Source organism: Prionailurus viverrinus, chromosome D1 (assembly GCF_022837055.1).
Source record: "Prionailurus viverrinus isolate Anna chromosome D1, UM_Priviv_1.0, whole genome shotgun sequence".
In the NCBI taxonomy this organism is placed as follows: domain Eukaryota; kingdom Metazoa; phylum Chordata; class Mammalia; order Carnivora; family Felidae; genus Prionailurus; species Prionailurus viverrinus.
In genome coordinates, this window is record NC_062570.1 from 74,995,300 (window position 1) to 75,015,096 (window position 19,797).

Genomic DNA, 19,797 nt, shown 5'->3' on the forward strand with positions numbered 1-19,797 from the left:
ATATCATCTTGTATGTTTTTCCTCTCTGGTTCTGTATTCATTTTTTTCTACTTTTCTTGCCTTTTTAAAAATATTTATTTGGTATCTTTTATATATTTTATTTTATCTCTGCTCTTGGCTTATTACTTAGACCTCTTCATTTAAAGGTTGCTCTTGGGTTAGCATTATATGCTTGAAGTTATCACTACCTACCTGCAAATACTACTATAGTATCTCTTATAACCAGTATAACATCTTTTAGAAGTATACTTATAAGGATACTTCCGTTTCTCTACTATCATCAAGAAATTAAAAAATGAGAAAAAATCTGTTATGTTTACCCACATAATTATACATATTTACCCATGTGGTCTGGCATTCTGTTCTTTTGTATTGATTCAGATTGCCATCTGGTATTATTTTCATTTAAGCCTGAAGAACTTCCTTTATCATTTCTTGGAATATAAGTTTGCTGGCAATTTTCTCATCTTTTGTTTGTCTGAAAAAGTATGTATTTCACCCCCATTTTTGAAGAATATTTTTGCTGTTGCTTCAGGTTTGTAATTCTTTCATTCAACTCTTGAAAACTGTTGTGTTTGCGTTCTGGCTTGCACTTACTGATAAGAGGTCTGAATTTATTTGTATCTTTGATTTTGTTAACACAATGTATCTTTTATCCTTAGGCTGCCCTGGAGATTATCTCTTTAACATTGGTTTTTGGTGATTTGATTATGATATACCTTTGTGTATAGTTTTTTTTTTGTGGTTATTCATTTTTTGAGAGATAGAGCATGCGTGGGGGAGGGACAGAGATAGAGGGAGACACAGAATCCCATGCAGGCTCCAGGCTCTGCACTGACAGCACAGAGCCCGACGTGGGGCTCGAACTCACAGGCCATGAGATCTTGACCTGAGCCGAAGTCGGCCACTTAACCGACTGAGCCACCCAGGATCCCCGCTTTGCGTACAGTTTTGAGGTTTATCCTTCTTGGGTTTGTTGAGCTTTTAGAGTTGTGAGTTTATAATTTCACCAAATTTGGAAGGCTTTGGGGTATTTAGTCAAATATTTAAAAATATTTTCTCCTCCTCTCCTGAGACTCCAGTTATACCTATTCAAGAACTTGTTTTATTGGGAGGTTCGGGTGTGTCCTTAGGGTGTTTGCTACAACTCCCCAAAGCAGAGAGCTGGTGACCTTCCTACTATGTCAGTAGCTGTAACTCTCCAGCTACTACAGGTCAGAAGGTCCATTGGTGCCTTTGTAGATGACTTTTGTTTAATGACAAAATCTATAATGGGGAATTTTCTGATGATCATCTCACTCAGTGAATAGGATTAAGATGAAAATCTTCCCTAGGATATACCTGGAAGACTCAAAGTAATTCTAATTTGATAATATAGATACACTGTTGATAGTAGCAGCTGGTTCATTATGTAATTGAATGTGACATTAATTCTCCTCCTATGCTTTGTCACATTTCTCTTATGCTTCAGTGCAGGAATCACAGCCACGGCCCCCACCCTCCAGGATTTGGTCGACATGGAGTCTGTGCATATGAAAGCAAAGAACTTGCCAAGGCGAGAGAAGCTCTTCCTCTTATAGAGGACTCTAGTAACTGTGACATTGTAAAAGCTACTCAGTAAGTCTCCCCAGTACTTCATCTGATCATTTCTGCGTTCTGTGGAATCGTATTAATGTTTGTACAGTTTGTGTAGGAGCGAAAGCACGTCATTTTCATCCTTGCACCCCAGTGCTTTTGCATACTTCTTGTGTTTGCTGCCAAATAAATGTTCGTTGAGTGAATTAATGATTATAAATGACAGTAAAACTAGACTCTGAGTTTGAAACAAATTGGAGTTTTTAAAAATGTGCTACAACCTAAGTAAGTCAACGGGATAGAAAAATATCAGCTCGGACACTTAATGGATATTTTAAACGATTATTTATCAAGTACTTTCTTTCTTTTTTTTAAATGTTTATTTATGTTGAGAGAGAGAGCGAGCGCAGCAGGAGGAGCGGGGGAAAGAGAGTCCCAAGCAGTCTCCGCACTGTCAGCGCAGACCCTGATGCGGGACTTGATCTCACGAAGCTGGAGATCATGACCTGAGCCGAAATCAAGAGTTGGATGCTTAATCAACTGAACTGCCCAGGCGCCCCTCAAATACTTTCTATGTACCCATTGTACTGGGTGCCCTGGAAAAATGTCAGTAACATAGAAATAGGTATTCTGGCCACTTGAAACATATAGTGGGTTATTTGCTTGCACTGTAAATGAAAGTGTGTTTTGAAAGTTTCCCCTTGAGATCTCCATATGTGGGTATTTGTATTAAATCATTTCTAACATTTTCCCCCTCATGGATCTCACTGGTTATTAACATCCACCCCACCTCTTGCCATTGAACATGTTTCAAAATATTTTGTCTTTTAGATTACATTAATTAGGAATCATTTTCTTAGTGATCAAATGTAAATCTGCCCATCAGAGCTTCTAATCAGCATGTAAGGAACTAATGTTACCACACTAACTTGATATAATTTCTCTCAAAAGCAAAGATGTTTGGTGACTGATTAGTCTGTTAGGCCTTAACAAAAACTAATCTATTATTTATGTTAAAAAGTAATCAACTTGTGGTGCCTGGGTAGCTCAGTTGGTTAAGCGTCTGACTTCAGCTCAGGTCATGATCTTGCAGTTCGTAAGTTTGCCCCACGTCGGGTTCTGTGCTGACAGCTCAGAGCCTGGAACCTGCTTCGGATTCTGTGTCTTCTCCCTCTCTCTGCCCCTCCCCTGCTTGTGCTCTGTCTCTCAAAAATAAATAAATGTTAAAAAAAGAAATCAATAATTATTTGAGTATTCTAATTACTAATGCATATGAACTCGAAAAGCCCTTGGAACTGCTACTTTAGGTGAGTCTTTTTTGACATTACTTGTATTATTATATTGATGTGAAGGTAAGAGTGTTCTTAAGGTAATTATTTGCTTTAATTAGCATAGAAGCATTTAAATGTTTCTCTGCTGCCAGTAGAGCTCTGTTATGATAAATAAAAGAAATTAGGCTATGTTCACAGAGAATTCCAGTAAAAACTCACGTTTTATATCTTTCCTAAAATTTACTTTAGGTCTTAGACCTCCTTAAGTGGTTGTGGGAATATCATTAGGTGGTGTTTGGAAAAGGCAAAGAGAGCTAGGATATGTATGTTCTCTAAATCACCAAAATCCTAATTAATGTGTACTCTTACTGTATTTCTTACATAAAGTGAGTATTTCTTTTTCAGTAAAATGTTAAAGCTGACATTTAAAACATGGAGAATATAAATATACGTATCTTTATTAACAGTTCACTCTCTTATTACTATTTTCACTTAGCATTGTCAACAAGTATCTCTGCCTTTTAAAAAGTACCATAAAGACAGCCTGATCAGCACACACATTTTGGTGAGGTATATTTTATTTAATTTAACATTGTGATTTTCACCCTTGAGGGCCTGTTGAAACAGTTGGCTCCCTCTAAATAGAAATAAGTATCGGGGCACCTGGGTGGCTCAGTCAGTTAAGCATCCGACTTGATTTCGGCTCAAGTCGTGATCTCACACAGTTCGTAGGTTTGAGCCCCACGTCGGGCTCTGTGCTGACAATATGGAGCCTGCTTGGGATTCTCTCCTTCTCCCTCTCTTTCTGCTCCTTCCCAACTCGTGCGCACGCATGTGTGCTCTTTCTCTCAAATAAACTTAAAAAAAAAAAAAAAACACATAAGAAATAAGTCTCAAAGAAAGTGCTAAATGGTCTGTTGGGGACTTAATAGTTTCTATTAGAAAGAAATAAAGCTAATGAATGGTTTAAAAAATTTTTGTAGTATTCAAAAGATATTTTTTATTCTGATAGTCACTTAAATAACCATCTTAAATATCCCTCAAGTCCATTCCTCCTTTTCCATTCTTATTGCCTCTCTTAGTTCAGGTTCTCATTACCTCCCACCTATTTTTATGTACAAGAGTCACGCTCTTCTGATTAGCCTCCATACCACCACAAATGGGATCTTTCTTAGAACTCAGAGTGGGTATGATTTCCTTTTTAAAATCTTCAGCAGCTTCCCTTCGAACTGTCAAGTCTGAAGCTGCATAGCATGGCATAGAGGCCCATGCAGCCTTTGCCTGCCTCTTTTAGCCTGATCTCTTGCCACTCCCTTTTTTTATGCTTTTATGTTTCTGCTGTGCTAAATTGCTTATATTTCTCTGAACATCCATGCAGTTTCACGTCTCTGGTTTTTATACATGCTCTTTTCTCTGCCTGAAATGCCCTTCCTTCAGCCTATAAAACAGCTTATATATCATGCTTTATCTCCTTCAGGAAGGGCTAATCATTCCTTTCTTTGCTATAATTACACCACGCCCACATCGTATTGTCGAATTTATCCCATTCCAAGTTTGCTGTTAGTCTGTCTCTCTCATTCAGGGATAGGATTGTAGTTAGGGACGAGCATCATACATTCCTGGCATATAGGAAATGATAAAATGAAATTTATTGAGGGAGGGCAAATGTGAATGTTGAAGTTTAGTTAAGAAAATCAAGTTCAACTCCACGTGTATCTGTCTGATCAGTTAGTAAATAAAGTTTACTTTTATTGTTTGGCTTAAGAATACATCCTCTGTATTTTTATCCTTGTTAATTATTGTATCTGTGTTGGCTGAGAGATTAGATAAAGACATGGTAAACGGGATAAGTTTTGGTATTTGAAATTATTTTAATGGTATCATTCTACCTTTTTTTTCCCCCCTCTTATTTCAGGTACGGGATTTTTGAACGTTGTAAAGAGTTGGTAGAAGCAGGATATGATGTCAGGCAACCAGACAAAGAAAATGTGTCGCTTCTTCATTGGGCTGCTATTAACAACAGGCTGGATCTTGTAAAGTAAGATGGGCTGTGTGTGTGTTATTAAGTATGTATTTTTTATTCTAGACCTCTTTTCAGTTGTCTTTTTCTTTCAGTACAAGTATGAATGCTGTACCATCTATGATCTTTTATTGTGAATGAATACCTGAAATTTTGTGCTGCATGCATCGGTTATTATCGTGTTGAAAAGGGGTTTATTGACCATCTAGTTCAGGACTCTCACTGGCCCAAAAAGGAAAATTAAAGATAAAGCCATGGGACCCATTGTAAAGATAAAGTTCAGGCAATGAAATGGAATACTGTTGTTTTTGTTTTTTTCTTTTCTAAGTAGCCTCTAGGCCCCACGTGGGGCTTGAACTCACAACCCCAAGATCAAGAGTTGCATGCTTTACTGACTGAGCCAGCCAGGTGCCCTGAACATTTTTTGAAAAGGAAAAACGTAACATAAACTGTCTCAGGATAGAACAGAAAGTTTCGTCTAGTTTAGAAGAAACGTGGAAATATTTTACTTTGTTAAAATCCCAGGAGGTATGGATGGGTAGGAGAATGATTTAACCATTTTTTAGATTAAATATGGAATACATTTTTAGGTAGACATGTTTGGATTATATGAAATATTTCCCCTTCATAGAGCACTACTTCCCCATTGTGTGGGTTTTGTTTGTTTCTTTATTTTATACCTTAGCATGTAAATTAAATGTGTGTATGTGAATGTGTATGTATTTTGTATTATATATATTTAAAATCCTTGGGATTTAAGAAAATAAAAATGTACTAAAGTTTAAAATACACTTAAAAAACCACACTTTATAGTCACAGGCAAACACCTTTTCTGTGGAAGTAAACTAGTATATTATTTAGATAATATGATATATGAAGTACAACTTTAGCATGAGACCACTTCCTGGAAACCACAGAAGAAGATAAGTCTCTTCATCTTATAGGTTCACTTGATACAGTGTATCACCTCTGCGACCCCAAAATAGGAAGCCAAATACTCAGAATATCTAACTTTTCTGAAAGGATTTTGAATTAAGTTTTTACTACTTACTTTTAGAATTCAGTTCCACATAGTAATTTTACAAGTGACATTATTCCACCTTTCTTCTTGTGGGTTAAGGAGAATATCTGTGTGATCCTAAGTGTTTTGAGTATAAACCATTTTAAGAGTGCTGGGTAATTAGAATATATGGTGAGAGTAGCTATCATGCGTTTGGTATGTAAGTTATGATGGAAAGCTTATGACAGCAGGAGTAATTACTGATATGCTAAGACTATTTCACCAGGGATCTGTTTGATGCCTTTGTGTGAATCTCAGACTTCTGTAGGTCTGAGTGTTCCGGGGGAGGGTTATTATTATAATTTCTGTTGTCGTATATTTATTACTAAGAAAAATTGATGTTTTCTTTCTCAGTATGTATTTTAAGTTTTAAATCTTATTTTCATTTATGTCTGCTTTTAATAGGTTTTATATTTCAAAAGGTGCTGTAGTAGATCAGTTGGGTGGAGATTTAAATTCGACACCTCTTCACTGGGCCATCAGGTAAAGATTTCTTGAAACACTGAAATTGCTGTTCAGAGTCACGGTGACTTAAGTTCATTTTCTGAATCTTGTAGACTAGCACTTTCTGGCAGAACTTTCTGTGACGATGGAAATGTTCTATTTTGTGCCATCGAGTATTGTGGCTACTAGCCACATAGGAAATGTGAAATGTGGCTAATGCAACTAAGGAAATGAATTTTTAATTTTATTTAATTTTAACTAATTTGAATTTAAATAGCCAATGTGCCTAGTAACTATCATATTGGGAAACTGCTGTTGTGGGCCGTAAGAAAGGCTTTCTTTCCCTTTTTTCCCTTTCATTAAAAAAAGAAAATTATAGTTTTGGGACAGTATATTTTTTTTGTTTAATTTAGGGTCCCACTATGATGCTAAAACTGAAATATGTGTATTATACTTTCTTATAATCAAAATAAGTATCTTTTATAGCTGATCACATGGATAAAGTGATAAGTCAGTGAACTGTAAACTTACTTAGTGTTTTTCTCTGGAATATATTGGCCATTTGAAGCTGAAATTAATATGTGCCTGTCTTGATACTTAACAGTTTCTTCATCTGTCATTTCTTTTTAAAGTTTTATTTATTTTGTGAGAGAGAGATTGGGGGAGGGGCAGAGGGAGAGATGGAATTGGTGCTTACAGTTCCAAGCCCCATGCCGGGCCCGAACTCAAAAACCCCAAGATCATTACCTGAGCTGAAGTCGAGAGTCTAGTGCTTAACCAGCTGAGCCAACCAGATGCTCCTCTTCATCTGTCATTTTAATTCCAGTCTCTGGTTGGTGGGGTTGACGTGAACCTAGAACTAAAATGAGTACTTGTTTATTTAAGACAGGAGTGGAATCTTTTTCCCACTGCCCAGAATTTTGAAGAATCTAAGGTTAACCAACTCATCCCTTTTGAGCAAGTGGGGTGCAATGCTTTACATGGAAAATGAGCCATATTCAAATGTAGAAGTCTGTAGTTCCTAAGAATAATATTATCATAGTATATACCTGCAATCTGAATGTTATACCTCAATTCTCATGATTATTTCTTGGTTTTAAAATAACAACAGTGAAGTGTACGTGGTTTTGAAGTTTTCATTTTCAGGGGCACCTGGGTGGTTCAGTCAGTTAAGCCTCTGACTTTGGCTCAGGTCGTGATCTCATGGTTTGTGAGTTGGAGCCCTGAGTTGGGCTCTGTGCTGACAGCTCGGAGCCTGCAGCCTGCTTCGGATTCTGTGTTTCCCTCTCTCTCTGTCCCTCCCCTGCTCGCACTCTGTCTCTCTCAAAAATAAATAAACGTTAAAAAATTTTTTTTAAGTTTTTATTTTTAGCATTAGTCATGTATAATAATTATTATTATACATGTATTATTTATACGTTATAGCAACACAAGGTTTGATAATAGATTGGAAGGTTATTAAGTGTATTACCTGCATTCAAGAAGGACTGTCCAGATAGCCCTAAGTTTGGAGTGTCAAAGTGAAATACATTTGGACAGTCTCCAGTGTTTTGAAAGTCTGTTCGGAAATACTCTTTGTATCGAACCAAAATCTCTCATGTTGTAAAGTTGTTTTTGTTTTTTTTTAATATTATTTTTGAAAGAGAGAGAGCGAGAGAGAGAATATGAATAAGCAGGGGAGGGGCAGACAGACAGGGAGACACAGAATCTGAAGCAGGCTCCAGGCTCCGAGCTGTCAGCACAGAGCCCGACGTGGGGCTCGAACCCACGAACCACGAGCTCATGACCTGAACTGAGGTCTTAACCGACTGAGCCACCCAGGTGCCCCCCAAATCTCTCATGTCTTAGGGATACCAGTTTCTTCCTGAAATTTTTTCTTTTACTGCATGCTGTAGAAAACGGTGTAATTTTTACTCTCTATTTGCAGACAAGGACATTTGCCTATGGTCATATTATTACTCCAGTATGGAGCCGACCCCACTCTCATCGATGGGGAGGGATTCAGCAGCATCCACCTGGCAGTATTATTTCAACACATGCCTATTATAGCATATCTCATCTCAAAAGGACAGGTATGTTTAGAAACATATCTTATACTCCAGCTGCTGTGAATCTGAAGAGATTGAGAGGATGATTAGTAGTAGGTCTGCCCTCAGTTTTAGAGTATATGTTATGGGTATCAAATATTCAAATATTAGCCCCAGTAAGTCTAGGTATTGAATGCTGCTTTTCCAGTTTCATTGGAGCAAAAAGGACAGGTCATTTAGCTCAGTAACATGTAATAGATGTTTTTGAAACTTGTAAGCCTATAATAGATTTTCTTATGATCCCAGTAATTTGCAGAGTTTTTCAAAAACATGACTTCAAAAGCCTGTATTTTTCTTCTGGTTGAATGTAGAAATGGTAGTCAGATCACTAAATGAACCCATCATTTGCTTTCATTATTTGAGTGCAAATAGGAGACCAATTTGAATGTGTGCTTCTTATTGTTCTCTAAAGTAATTCCATGAAAAATGACTTGCCTTAAGAGGCATCCATTTATGGCACAGGTTAAATTATAGGGTATTGGCAGTGGGAGTCTCCCTGTCAGCCATACTTGCCTGGGATATGCTTTCTGGTAGCAGAGTGGTTTCTGTATCAGCAGACTCGCCTATAGCAGGCGTGGAAACATGTTTGCACAAATGCTGTTGGAATGATTGTGTTCCTTTTAAATAAGCACTTTCTCTCAGACTTAGCCCACTGAAGTAGAATAATTATAACCTCCTGGGTCTCATTTTGGGAAGACGTTTGAGGAGGAGCCCTGTTTGCTTCTCCTTGGGCTCTTTCCCAAGTCGTATTCCTCCAAGGCCCAAGAGACACTTCGGTAACTGAAACTCTTTCCTTGACTTGGTTAGAACCATTATTGTGCACCTCAAACACGGGCCCATTTTATTAAAAGGAGCATATCCTTATGGAGATATGGTTTCCTTCCCCACCCCCACCCCCATATTATAAAAAATAGAAAAGAACTTTTCATGTTTTAGTCTTTGACACATAAGTCCAAAATTACAATGAGTCGCCTCAGAAAAGGTAGAGGTTTCATTGTCACTGGAAGTGTTTACATGGAGACTGGGTGGCTTTGTGTAAGACATGATAATTTGAATTACTGTGTCAGGTAAGGTCTAAACTAGATGACTCCTAAGGTCTCTTATATCTGATGGTGATTGTCAGCATTTTCCTCTTTCCCTTCGCTTTCTTCCATTCACATCGTGCAACACTTAGAAGCGTATATTCAGATTTTTCCTTTATGAGTATTTTGTAGAAATCAATGGATTTTCACCCTTTGGGTGAGAAGCAGAACACTGTTTTGTTCAAATGATATCAGAACGCTTCTTGTAAAAGCAATGGTGATGTTGAATGTATTAAAGAGATACTTCTATTAAAGAGATAATTCTATTAAAGAGAGAATTTTGACTGTGTTTACAGTTAGGCTGATTGACTCTTCTTTTCGAACAGAGTGTGAATATGACAGATTTAAATGGGCAGACACCTCTCATGTTATCAGCTCACAAAGTCCTTGGGTAAGTAAGTCTAACTGACTTGCCTTTTTCTGATTCTTGGTTCTAACAATTTCTTTTCTGTGTGTATAATTTTAAGTAGCCTAGTCTATGTTGAGATGATACTACATTCTGAAGATTTTCTACCCTGTGACTGTGGTGTGAACGTTTAATGTAGTTACAGCTAGAAAAGCACCACTGAAATGAAATTTCTCTTCTGATAGCTTTGGGGAACAATTTGAAAACTGCTAATAAGAAAAAAATTTCCTTATAGAGCAGGTAGAGATTTTATAGCATATGCTGTGAAACATGGCTTATATTTCTCAGTTTGCATTTTTTAAAAAAATGACTACAGGTTTAAATGTTCTCAAAGTTTGAAATCGAGATGATAAAATCTTTCCAGACAACAGTATGTTTTAAGGTTCTCTGACATTGTTGACTGCTCTGAAAATAGCAGATTTTGAATATCTATGAATATGAATATGGTCTGTTTATATGTTTCTATCAGGTACTTACATGTTTAAGTTTTTCTGTTTGTTTATAAACACATATGATTAATGACCACCATGTAGTCTAACTTCTGGTATTCTTCTGTTCAAATACTTGCTACAGTTTTGCCTTTATGAATTTGTGTTGTGCTTAATTTCTGATTCTACTTTTACTTAGGATTTCTCTCCTAGGATCCAAGGTAGTTGTGATGCCATTTCCTTTTGATCATGGAGTGCTGGGGCTGAGGGTTGAATTTTGTTAAAAAGCATTTTGTCTTTTTCGCTGACAACTCTGAGGTCAGATAATAGTGTTTAAAGATGTTGATAGAATAAATAAAATAGAATACTGCTTTATTAAAAGAATCTCTTGAGTAGTCATGAAGGAAGCGAAGGTATTTATGGTAAAGTAAAAATATTTTATTGAACTCTGCCTTTTAGTCCATAGGTTTCTAAGATAAATGAATGTTTTAGGACATTATTTATGCCTGCTTTATTTAATAATTGGTTAAAGGAAGCATGGAAGTCAGCTTTTGGTTTATCTCCTCAAATATAGTGCTGTGTACATTTAGTTTTTAATTAGATAAATAACATAGCATTGGCCCAAGTTAAATTCAGAATAAAAAAAAAAAAAAAAGGTAAGCACTACAATAACTACATGAAAGTAAAAGTTTGAAAAACAAAAGCAGTTATTCCAGCATATTGATGTTGACATTATCGTATTTGTATTGCCGACTATCACATAATAGATGTCTTTTTTTGGAGGTGCATCTCTCCTATTAGCCCCTGGAATAGGACTCTGCACAAAGAAGTTTCTCGATCTTCAGAATACTTAACTGAGTGGTTAATTTATATGTTAGCTTAAAAGATTCATTATTTGCATTTACCTTTCAAATCATTCATCTCTCTAATACTCCTTGGTATTTTATTGTTTTGAGACAGGCCAGAACCAACTGGATTTCTTTTAAAGTTTAATCCTTCTCTCAGTGTGGTTGATAAAATACACCAAAACACTCCACTCCACTGGGCAGTTGCAGCGGGAAATGTTAATGCTGTAGATAAACTTTTGGAAGCCGGTTCTAGCCTGGACATCCGAAATGTTAAGGTATGACCAGGTATTTATCTCCTTTAGTTTATTATATATTCAGTTAGAAAATTAGTACATCAACATAAACATAAGCTATACACATATTTTTCAATTACCACAAGATAAATAACCAACGACAGTAACTGACTACTTCCAGAATGAATACACTGAGTCTATGATTCTGCTGATTTCTTGTACAATGTTTAACACCCATACTCTATCAAAAATATAATTGAACTTTCTCTCTCTCTCTCTCTCTCTCTCTTTTTTTTTTTTTTTTTAAGGGCGAAACACCTCTTGATATGGCTCTACAAAACAAAAATAGGCTCATTATTCACATGCTAAAAACAGAAGCCAAAATGAGAGCTAACAAAAAGTTCAGACTCTGGAGGTGGCTGCAGAAATGCGAGGTATTTTCATATGGGTCCTGTTCTGTGGGCCGTAAGAACCGTTTTATTCATTTGTCTTTCTGTTTTTAAGGCAAATCAGGGGGGAAACCAGGATGAAACCAGGGAGTTGGCTTAGGGCTGCATTATATCCACTGGTCACATCTGCCCCATGTGTCCCATAGCCCAGAGTTGGAAGTGTGGCACTTTCATTGGCAATTTACTATTGGTCCTCAGCTAGATGGCTCTAAAGCTACATGTTATCTTGCGAATATCATAGCAGACTTCCACATTTACTTAATGAATGAATTGAAACAGATGGTTTAAATTCTTAGAGTAGCAAGAGGAAAATTTGTTTTTACTGAAAATCTTTTTCAAAGGGCAAACAGTAGCATTCAATGTTTTGTTAGAATCATGAGGAGTTAGCAGACTTCACAAAATGAAAACATCTAGAATTTCAAGAGATGACCCCCAGTTTTATGCTTTGTTCAACTTGGCAGTTCTTCTGAGTGATGTCTTCCTGAACTTAACAGTTAAACTGATGGGGAAAGTTAAGAAGTTCAGCTTATTCTCATAAAAATCTAGCCCTAGTAGTGTCGTATTAGTCATAATTCAAATTGTTAAAATGGGGTGTTGAACTGATTCTGTTTTTAATGTTTTCAGATATGAAAGATGGCATCATCTTTTCTAATGATGATTAGTAATTATACTCTCAGAACGATTCTAAATTCACAGAGCCCAGATTTCTCTGCAGAGGTTCATTATGAATACTGCATCTATTTTGCATTCAGGCGTGTAGAGGGAGAGAGGAAGAAGTAACTGCTACTCCTCAGTATCCTTTGCCAGCTCCTCTGCTTCTCCCCTACCCTTATTGGTAGGGTGACCCAAGATTTTGTTCTTGGACCTCTTTTTTTATCCATTCATTCCCTTGGTGATCTCATGCACCTCCATGGCGTTAAATGCCGTGTGTGTATTGACAGCTCCCAAAGTTATCTTCAGTCCAGATCTTTCCAGACTCCTATATCGAATTACCTACTTGATTTATCCAGTTCAATGTCTTATAGATATCTCCAATATACATATCCAAAACTGAACTCCGGATCTTTTTCCCACCCCGCCCCAACCACTCCATCTACAGCCTGTCCCTTCTCAGTAGGTGGCAACTCCAGTCTTCAGTCATTTTTGTCTTTTCTCTGTCATGCCATGTATCCAGTCCATTAGGAAAACACATTGGCTAATTCTGCCCTCAGTATATATCCAGCATCTGACCTCTTCTCACTGTTCCACCAACGGCATTTTGGTCCAGCCGCCAGTGTCCTTCCTGCGGCTTACTGCAGTTGTCTGTCATCCCCCTGCTCCCACTCACCTCTAGTCCATTCCCAGCTGAGCAGCCAGGTGAATCTTTTTTTTTTTTTTAACTTATTTTTGAGGCAGGGGAAGGGGCAGAGAGAGAGGGAGAGAGAGGATCTGAAGTGGGCTCTGTGCTGACAGCAGAGGCCCCGATGCAGTGTAAACTGTGAGATCATGGCCTGAACTGAAGTTGGATGCTCAACTGACTGAGCCACCCAGGCGTCCACTGATGAATCTTTTAAAATGTAGGTCAGATCCTGTCATTCATCTGCTCAGAATCCTGTGATGTCTCCCCCTTTCTCCTAGAATAAAAGCCCAAGTCCTTTTCAGTGACTTACGAGGCCCTGTGTGATCCAGCTGTTTATATGCTATTAAACCACTTAATACATTTGGCTGTCATCTTCTGCTAGAATTTAAGCTCCATGAGAGAAAAACCTTAAATTCATGATGTGTCCCAAGTGCTTAAAACAGTGGTCCAGCATATAGTGTACAATGGAATATTTATTGAGTGAGTAAATAGTGTGGCTCATTTATGAGTGTTATATCTGGGATTGAACTTTGAGATCCAGGGGCTGCTGGGTGGCTCAGTTGGTTGAGCGTCTGACTCTTCATTTCAGCTCAGGTCATGATCCCAGGGTCATGGGATCAAGCCCTGTGTTGGGCTCTGCAGTGGGCATGGATCCTGCTTGGGATTCTCTCTCTCCCTTTGCCCTTCTTCCCCACTTGTGTGCTCTCTCTTTCTCTCTCTCTCTCTTTCTCAAATTAAAAAGAAAGAAAAAATTTGAAATACATATTTAATTCTTATTTCTGTTCTGAGATTATGTTGCTCATAGATTCTAAGTTTACTACCTTTAAAAAAAATCTAAATTTGATTACCTTGCAAATTAGAGTTAGGATTTTATTTTTTTTAATTTTTATATATTTTTTTAAAGTTTATTTATTTTGAGGGAGACAGAGACATCATGAGCCGGGGTGAGAGGGGTCATAGAGAGAGGGGTAGAGAGAATCCCAAACAGGCTCCGCACCGTCCGCCCAGAGCCCGACACGGGGCTCAAACTCACGAATTGTGAGATCATGACCTGAGCTGAAACCAAGAGTCAGACATTTAACTGATATAGGACTTGAAAAGATTTGATAGCATTTGAAAGTATTCATCCTCAGAACACTTAGAGAAGTAAAAGTGGAAGAAAATAGGGCAGAATATATTTTTTCCCTTTGCCGTTGCAAAAGCCTTACTGGCTTCCAAGGTCATGTATATCGCAGTTAAGGGACTGCATTGCAGAAATATGGTGCCTGGCTTCAGTACAGACAGTCACACTGTTGGTTCTTAGACATTTCATTCTTTTCACTTTGCCGGCATAAACCTAAATGATTAGCATCCCAAGGATATGTTTCAGTCTTTGGCCTCCGTGTGACATTTGACAACTGAGAATTACTCCTTTCTCGAAACTTGAATCTTCCTTGGCTTTGCTGGGACCTTTCTCCTGTGTTCGCATCCTGCCTTTCTGGTCACACCAGTCACTCTTCGTTACCTTTGACAACTTAGCTTTTTTCCCCTTCAGCATTTGTGTTGGCAAAGATTCTGCCCCTCTCTACCTTGCACACAGTCCTTGGGATGTTACTGGTTCATGGCTTTCCAGATTATATACTGATGAATACAAAGTTTTCTCCTGGGTGGTCGACCGCTTTTCTGACTGCCTCCTGGCTATCTCCCCATAGGCATCTGAAATTCCACATGCCTCCAACTGTCGTCTTTTCTGCGGACTTGTTCCCTCTGACCTTTATTAAGGGATGGCACCATCTGGTGTCCAGGCTGGAACTGTTGCACTCTCCACCTTGAGCCTTGGGTGTCCTGATTTTTGTGTGGTCCCTTTGTTTTGCTTTGTGCTTTCTGACCTACGATACTGTTTGAAAGAAATTATTTTTAAAAATGTCAGCTCTCATTAGCACTCCTCTGAAAGACCCCTGTTTCTTGGAGGGGAAGAAAGCATAAGAAAACATGTTTAGGCAATATTTTATAAAATCTAAGGTTTTTAAAGGATTGTTTCCAAGACTGGTAATTTTCTCAGACTTCACATTTACTAATTAGCAATTTTGAAGAACAACTGTGTTCTGCTGTTGTATTAATAGTTATATATTTCAGAAGAAGTTCTTCTGTGGTACTAATCATTATTAGATACTTAGGAGGTGAAATCCATAAGGTTCTAAAATTCTGAATCTCTTAATAGCTCTTCCTGCTGCTGATGCTTTCTGTGATTACCATGTGGGCTGTTGGATACATACTGGACTTCAATTCAGATTCTTGGCTTTTAAAAGGATGTCTTCTAATAACATTGTTTTTTCTGACATCTTTGCTTCCAAGGTGTGTATATTAGTCATTGCAAGGCTGGTTATTGCATTTCCGTGTGATTGTTTATTTCTGTTAATTAGCTGAAATCGCAGTTTTTACTGAGCTCTGAATGTTATTTACCACATAGAAACGTCTTCAGGGGTGGTGGGAGGGAAGGGCTTTGGTAGCATATGATTTGGCTAAAAGCAGATTGGTCAACCCAGTAGTTTGATTGAATTGGCAACTGGTAGGAAATAAAGACCCTAGCTCATTTTTTGAATGGTTGATTTTGGTAAATAATGAGATTTTTGTAAGTGTTTTGCATCTTGAAGCACTTTTGCCCACTTTTCAGAAATTGTGTTTTTTCCTTGATCTGAATTCATTTTAAGCTCGTAATTTTTGCTTTTAAGGTTTTTTAGTTGAAACGGCCTAACTGAAATGTAGGAAATTATAAAATGGTAACTGTGGGATGGCTCTATCTTTAGGAAAATACACACGATTGTATTTAGTCATGGTTAAGGGTCAAGTTGCCTGGATTCAAGTCAGGCTTTACCACACAGCAGTCTGACCTTTAGCAAGTTGCTTTACCTCTCTGTGCCTCACTTTTTTCATCTATAAAAATGAGGATAACAGTTGTGACAATGCCTGCTTTATCGTTAAGACATGTACAATGGCTGGAACCATGGCTGACACACAGTACCCAGCAGTCATACCACACCCCAGTCTCTTCCTTCTTTCAGTAAAATGGCATCCAGTTCCCCGTGTGAATAACGACTGTCATCCTTGGATTACTGTTGTGTTCCATTCTTCCCTTCCCACATCCAGCTCATCACCACGTCCTTCCTGTTCTTTCTCCAGTTGGTCGGCTCTTATCCCTGATTTATAGTTCATCCCCACTTAGCAATCAGGGTGGTCTTTTTAAAAGGCAAACAGTTTCCTTTTTTTCTCTCTGCTTAATGGCTTCCACTGACTTTTCTGCGTCTTCAAAATAAAATCCAAACTCCTTGCCTGTGAGGTGTCATGTGATTCGATCTCTCCCTTTGGACTTCATCTCTTTCCTCTCTTCCCTTCTCTGCTCTTCTGCCCCCTTTCTGTTTCTAAAGCACATCGAGCTCATGCCTCTCCTGGGCCTTGACTCTTGCTTAGGTCTTTGTCTGAAGTGTTCTGATACCATATCGTTTTAGAGCAGGAGACACAGCCATTCAGGCCTCAGGACCAGTGTCACCTCCTTAGGCCATCCCTGAATAACTCTGCATCACCCTGTTTGATTTTCTTCATGGCACTTACTCACCGTTTCCTGGAGTGTTAAGGCCCATACAAGCAGGAAATGTTTCTTTTTTCAATTTTCAGTAAATGTAAATTTTCATTTACTGAATGAAAGAAAAATGTAAAGTATGATGATGATCCATAGAAAAGGATCTAAAAGGATCTCTCTTCAGGGTGTGATGTTGAGTATTCCTATGCCTTTTTTTGCTTGCCAGCATTTTCTGGAATAAGCATGAGCTGCTTGAGTAATAAGGAAAAACAAAATATTAGAGGAATCTTACCTCTTGGTCACTCAAGAGCAAGACGGTTGGAAATGAATTAGAATATAAGTGTAAAGTAAAAACTTATATTTCTGAAAAATAACAAAATGCCTAAAATTGTCTGCTGTACAGAAAACTTATAACTTAGAGATATTTATACATTTTCCACTAAGTAGATTGTGAGTTGGTTGCCAAAGAAATTTTAAGCCAAATCACCAGAAATCGCATTGATCACTTTCGGGTTTTTGTGTTTTCTCTTTCAGAGAGAAAGCAAGAGCTGACAGTATCCACTCACCTAGGATAGGAGCATTTGAGATTTTGTTTGTTTCAGTAGAAACCAACATTGTACAAAAGTTTATAGGAAACTTTTATTTTTGCTGACAGTGAGTGGAGGGCTTTGTATGCTAGACTTGGCATATGGACACGATTCACATGGGACACAAATGCATATGGCAGCTTTATCCATACTGCTTTTATTTCATACCCTTCTGTAGAGACCTCGTCTCATGGAGGTAGGCAGCTGCAAACTTCTACTCTTCTTTAAGCTCCAGGCGCAGTTGCCTATTGATCCAGGCTGCTACGTGATGCCTGTTCGAAGCACACAGGTCGTGGTAGCAGACGCTTACAAATTAGGTAGTTCACTGCACTGCTTAATTCATTCAGACACATCTGCGCTGCCTAATCTCAGGCAGGTCATGCTGTGGACGTTACGTGGGGTCTATTTGGCCTGTTCTGGTCACGTATTATGTGCCCGAGGCTTGGAACCTTCAGTTTTTCTCAAATATTTTATCATAATTACACTTCTGATCTTGATAGCTTTTAAAGAATCCTTTTCTTACCCATCATCAACCATTATTTTTTCCTGGTATAAATTTTAAAATAGATCCAGGTAAACCATATTCCTGCATGGATTTGCTCTATTGAGTATTTAACATGAAAGACAGATTTTTTTTTCTTTTGAAGCTACAGTATTAACATTTGAGTAAGTTCTGTGCGGACTTTCACGTTGCTCGTTACCCAAGCGAGAGGGTTAGTGTTTGATGACTAAGGCCACTTTCAGCCTTTATTTCTTCTTTTTATGTTCAGTGTCCGCTTCTCAAGCTGGTTGTGGGATAAAGCTGCTTAAGGTCGTGTGCATCTGTTATGGTTTAAAAATATACTGCTAGCCTCCAGAAGAAAGCTTGTTAAATGTGAAGGTGAATCTCTGAAGTATTTAAAATTTTTGCATTTTGGAATATTTGAAAATATGATATGCCAAAAAGAGAACTACAAATGTGATATTTTTCAATAGAAATAAAGATTCACTGCAAATAGAAAGTTATTGGGAATGAAATAACGTAGAAGTTAGTTTTAAGGACTGGAACATGCATTTCTTGAGTGCTTTACTTTTCTCATGGGTACAGTGGGGTTGAGATGGTGGCGAACTCTTTTTTTTTTTTAATACTTTTTTTAATGTTTATTTATTTTGAGAGAGAAAGAGCTTGAGTGGGGGAGGGCAAGCGAGAGAGAGAGAGAGATTGAGAGAGAGAGAGAGAGAGAGAGAGAGAGAGAGAGAATCCCAAGTAGGCTCTGTGCTGCCAGTGCAAAGCCCAATGTGGGGCTCGATCTCACGAACTTTGACATCATGGCCTGAGCTGAAATCAAGAGTTGGTAGCAGGTCGTGGTAGCATTAACCATGCTTATCCATTTGAGCTTCACCATTTGAGCCACTCAGGTGTCCCACAAACTCTTAATTACTATGTGGAAAGTGGCACATTGGAAGCACTCGGTACTGAAAGCTGTTATTGTTGTTACTTAAGGGAATCGTTATTATTACTGTTATTATTTAAGGGAATTTAGAGTTAAAATTAATATGAACCATACCTGTTTTTACTAATACCATATGTTTATCCTTTTTTCTTTTAGGTTCTTGGTCGGGTATAAGAGTCTCATCTACTTACCAACAGTCTTCCTGCTAAGTTCCATTTTTTGGATATTTGTAACGTGGTTCATCTTATTCTTTCCTCATATCCTTCCAGCTGAAATTTAAATACACATCCCATTTTTCCTTTAAACAATAGTAATGCCATAGTTAGAAATGTAGATATGAGAAGAGATCCAGGGACTATAACTCATATTTGTATGCATTTTAATTATTTTGGTTGAAGACGTTGCATGTTGAAAATCTGCTAAATTCTGGAAATAATCTCCAAACACACCATGGAAGCAGTAGTGTCTAGTATTTATTACTCAGAGGATAGAAACAATAGAGTGAATTATTGTTTTACTTGGACCCGTGAAAATTTGTCGTATTGCCTTGAGATACTCTCCTCAAGGTCAGCAGGTTCTTTTAACTTGGTCGGCAGTTACAGTTGATTAATAAATCTTCTGGGTGCCAAGATGGTCTATAGGGGAGGGATGTTCAGAGAAATGTGTCCTCCTCAGCAGTGGCCAGTGCAGTGTTCCTGTCCAGAGCAATGGATTCTCAGTCTACAGTAAAAATACATTTACATTGCCACCCAGACCAAATGTGAAACAGAAAACGATACTCCTAACGTGTGCTTTACTGTAAAATTCTGTAATTTTATCCTATGCTATTTCGTTTTTTAAAAATGCTGATCACACACAGCCCACTTAATTCTTCTATGAACTGCTAATGGATGGCAACACATGGTTTCAAATAAAAAAAACTCATCCAAGAGATAGGTTTATCACTCGAAGAGCTGGGCTCAGGCCACGGCCAGCTTAA

General features: G+C 37.9%; 1 protein-coding gene across 15 annotated transcripts in view; it reads left to right on the plus strand.

The window, feature by feature from the left end:
* ZDHHC13 (zinc finger DHHC-type palmitoyltransferase 13) overlaps window positions 1-19,797 on the plus strand; it is a 62,215-nt gene that overhangs the window by 12,333 nt on the left and 30,085 nt on the right. For 13 of the 15 annotated variants that reach the window (XR_007156323.1, XR_007156330.1, XR_007156329.1 and 10 more), the window contains exons 2-10: window positions 1,472-1,617; window positions 4,762-4,884; window positions 6,332-6,409; window positions 8,298-8,442; window positions 9,866-9,930; window positions 11,334-11,496; window positions 11,763-11,888; window positions 15,443-15,576; window positions 18,975-19,075. Coding sequence is in view for 3 of the 15 variants with exons in the window: in XM_047878276.1 (XP_047734232.1) it covers window positions 1,472-1,617; window positions 4,762-4,884; window positions 6,332-6,409; window positions 8,298-8,442; window positions 9,866-9,930; window positions 11,334-11,496; window positions 11,763-11,888; window positions 15,443-15,576; window positions 18,975-19,075 (1,081 nt within the window). In the remaining 12 variants the exon portion in view is untranslated. The remainder of the gene's footprint in view (window positions 1-1,471; window positions 1,618-4,761; window positions 4,885-6,331; window positions 6,410-8,297; window positions 8,443-9,865; window positions 9,931-11,333; window positions 11,497-11,762; window positions 11,889-15,442; window positions 15,577-18,974; window positions 19,076-19,797) is intronic. The other 2 variants (XM_047878278.1, XM_047878279.1) reach the window with 2 other exon arrangements.